Here is a 3,093-nt window from a genome sequence, read left to right on the forward strand (position 1 = left end):
TATTTATGCGGGTGAGATTCATATAATTGAATTATTTCACCTACATACTAGGCAACGCCTGAAAATATTATTTTTTCAATTTCTATACTTCTTCATGGACCAGGTAATTTATCAACAATATTTTAAGTTTGTCCAAATTTTTGTAGACAAGGACTGGATTCAACTCCCTGGGGAGCTGTTTATATTAATCATCTCTGTTGTATTATGTTAATATAAACAGCTCCCCAGGGAGTTGAATCCAGTCCTTGTCTACAAAAATTTGGACAACCTCAAAATATTGTTCCAAATATATTACAAGAATTGAAAGTATTCGAAAAAAATTTGAATCACCTAAACTATCGTCAACATTTACATTTCAATAACTATAAAGAAGCTCCAGTACATCACAAAATCGATTCCTTACAATCTAGAAGAATCATCAATGATACCGGTTTCCTTTACAAAATATGCAATAATAACTTAGATTGCCCTCAACTGCTTCAGAAAATTAAAATTCGCATCCCTCAACGTACAACTCGGCTGCAACAATTATTTCATGTTGGTATTTCAAGCACGAATAATAATAAGAATGCACCTTTGCCCAGAATTCTAAATAATTATAACACGTTTTTTGCTGAAATAGATATATATTTCCTCACTTTAAACAAATTTAAAGAAAATGCTAGAACCCTAATAAAAAATAATGATTATAATTTAATCTAACTGTGCCTACCTTATATTTTTATTTTTTTGTAAACTTTAATATTGTAATTATTTTCTCTTGTTTGAAAGAAGAAAGAAGTGAGGACTGATATCTTCGTATTACTCTGTATGGATCCGCCGGTGAAAGGATTTTTAAGACCGAGTAAACAAAAAACTTTTTCTTTTATTTTTTTTATTGTTTCATTTTTATTATTGTTTTATTTTATTTTTTAAGTGTGGAATGATGCGGAGTGGCTATTTCAATGTACGCTTTTTTTCTTCTTTTTTGACATTGTATTTAGTAATGTATAGAAAACTATAATTGGCCTATAATTTTTGTTTATTTGTAAATAATTTTTTTTGTTGTAATTTCTGTTGTTTTCTTTTAATAAATAAAATGAAATAAAATAATAACTTACTGAGCACAATGCGATGTTTGTTCTAGATGGAGGAAGAGCTGGCGCTTGCGCTGGAGCCGTCCGCGGAGCCAGCCGCGGAGCCGGCGGCCGACTGGACGGAGTCCGTGGGGCTCGCGGCCAAGGGCTTCGCCATGCTGTTCGTCATCGTGGCCTCCATCCTCGGGAACCTGCTCGTCATCGTGTCCGTCATGCGCCACCGCAAGCTGCGCGTCATCACCAACTACTTCGTGGTCTCCCTCGCCCTCGCCGACATGCTGGTCGCCCTCGTGGCCATGTCTTTCAACGCCAGCGTGCAGCTCACGGGCCGCTGGATGTTCGGCTCCGTCATGTGCGATATCTGGAACTCCACCGACGTGTACTTTTCCACCGCTTCTATCCTCCACCTGTGCTGCATCAGCGTGGATAGATACTACGCCATCGTCAAGCCGCTCAAGTACCCGATCAACATGACCAAGAAAGTGGTGGCGGTCATGTTGTTGAACACGTGGTTATCCCCCGCTATCATATCGTTCCTGCCGATCCGGATGGGGTGGTACACGACGGAAGACCATCTTTCGTACCTGTCGGAGCATCCCGAGGTGTGCGACTTCAAAGTCAACAAGGTGTACGCCGTCTTCAGCAGTTCGATTTCGTTCTGGATCCCTTGCACGATCATGATCTTCACGTATTTGGCCATTTTCCGGGAGGCGAACAGGCAAGAGAAGGCCATGCACCTGCGGCAGGGGAACGCCATGCTGATGCACAGGAACTCTCGCGATATTCCTCACGACAACGGGCTGAACCACGGGACCCCGAGTCGCGACCGCTCCATCAGCAAGATGAAGCGCGAGCACAAGGCGGCCAGGACGCTGGGGATTATAATGGGGGTGTTCATACTGTGCTGGCTGCCCTTCTTCCTGTGGTACGTGTCCGTGAGCGTGTGCGGGGAGGCTTGCTTCTGTCCGGAGCCGGTGGTGGCGCTGCTCTTCTGGATCGGCTACTTCAACTCCACGCTCAACCCGCTGATCTACGCCTACTTCAACCGGGACTTCCGAGAGGCGTTCCGGAGCACGCTGCGCAGCGTGTTCTGCGCGTCGTGCCGGCGCTCGTCGGGCGACCTGGAGGCGCTGGCCCGCGCCCGGCGGGGCTCGGAGCCGCCCGCCAGCCTCTAGCCCGCGCGCTGCCCTCCGCCGCCCGTAGAGGACACGAGCCTCTAGGCACGACAAGGGAAACACACTGCGCTGCATCGAAAATATTACTTAATGTGAAACCTCAGTGGTTATAATGAAAGCAATCTACGAATAAGCGTTTTAGGTGAAATATTATACATATGTATATATTTTAGTCATACTATTATAGCCCGAGTGTCGTCAGAAGATGCTCCGAAAGGTGGGGGTGATTGGTCCGGCCAAATTGCGATTTTCCTTTAAAATTCTCGCATTTAGAACAACATTATTTTTAAGTAAATATAATATTTCCTTTAATAAGTTACGTCAGGGAAAGCGATACCAGGGTTCGCCAAGAAAGTTTTTTATGATATTGACATATTATTGATCATCAAGAGGATGGGCGATCTCACTTTTCTTCATACAAACGTATTCCCGTATTTTCTCCCTTCAGAGATGTGTTTTTTATTTAAAAAATTAATATGTGATTTACGCAAATATTTTATTTTGAAAGCCATTTTTAACGAGTTGCAAATAACTCACTATTGAAAATGGGAATGGTATTCGAACCACGGACCATTGATCCGTGAGTCCGAGACACTAGCCACAGGACTACAAACCGACACTAAAACACCGAATTTATTTGCACACGATAGATATCTACCATTGGCGTGTCCCTATAGTTTGTTTTAGTTTGATAAATTGTCTTTTATGGAAGCTAAGACCATCCAACAACCTTCAAAAGCGTCCAGTTGGATCCACTGTCTTCGGGCATACTTTTTACAAATATGAAATATGTTAACTATTTTTTTAAATCAAAACCCCTTAAAACGAAAATTTTTTTTCTT

The 3,093-nt window shown here is 42.8% G+C and overlaps 1 protein-coding gene across 1 annotated transcript; it reads left to right on the top strand.

Moving 5' to 3' along the window:
* Window positions 1-1,130: 1,130 nt before the first annotated feature.
* LOC148271796 (octopamine receptor beta-2R-like) lies at window positions 1,131-2,325 on the top strand. Its single transcript, XM_088240918.1, has one exon. The coding sequence runs from the start codon at window positions 1,232-1,234 to the stop codon at window positions 2,249-2,251; it is 1,020 nt and encodes a 339-aa protein (XP_088097044.1). The 5' UTR covers window positions 1,131-1,231; the 3' UTR covers window positions 2,252-2,325.
* The last annotated feature ends 768 nt before the right edge of the window (window positions 2,326-3,093 follow it).

Source organism: Micrasema longulum, unplaced genomic scaffold (genome assembly GCF_059751315.1).
Source record: "Micrasema longulum isolate JH-2025_06_02 unplaced genomic scaffold, ASM5975131v1 h1tg002642l, whole genome shotgun sequence".
NCBI lineage: Eukaryota > Metazoa > Arthropoda > Insecta > Trichoptera > Brachycentridae > Micrasema > Micrasema longulum.

Coding starts and splice junctions, on each gene's coding strand:
- LOC148271796 (XM_088240918.1), top strand. CDS start 1,232: ATGCTGTTCGTCATCGTGGCCTCCATCCTCGGGAACCTGCTCGTCATC.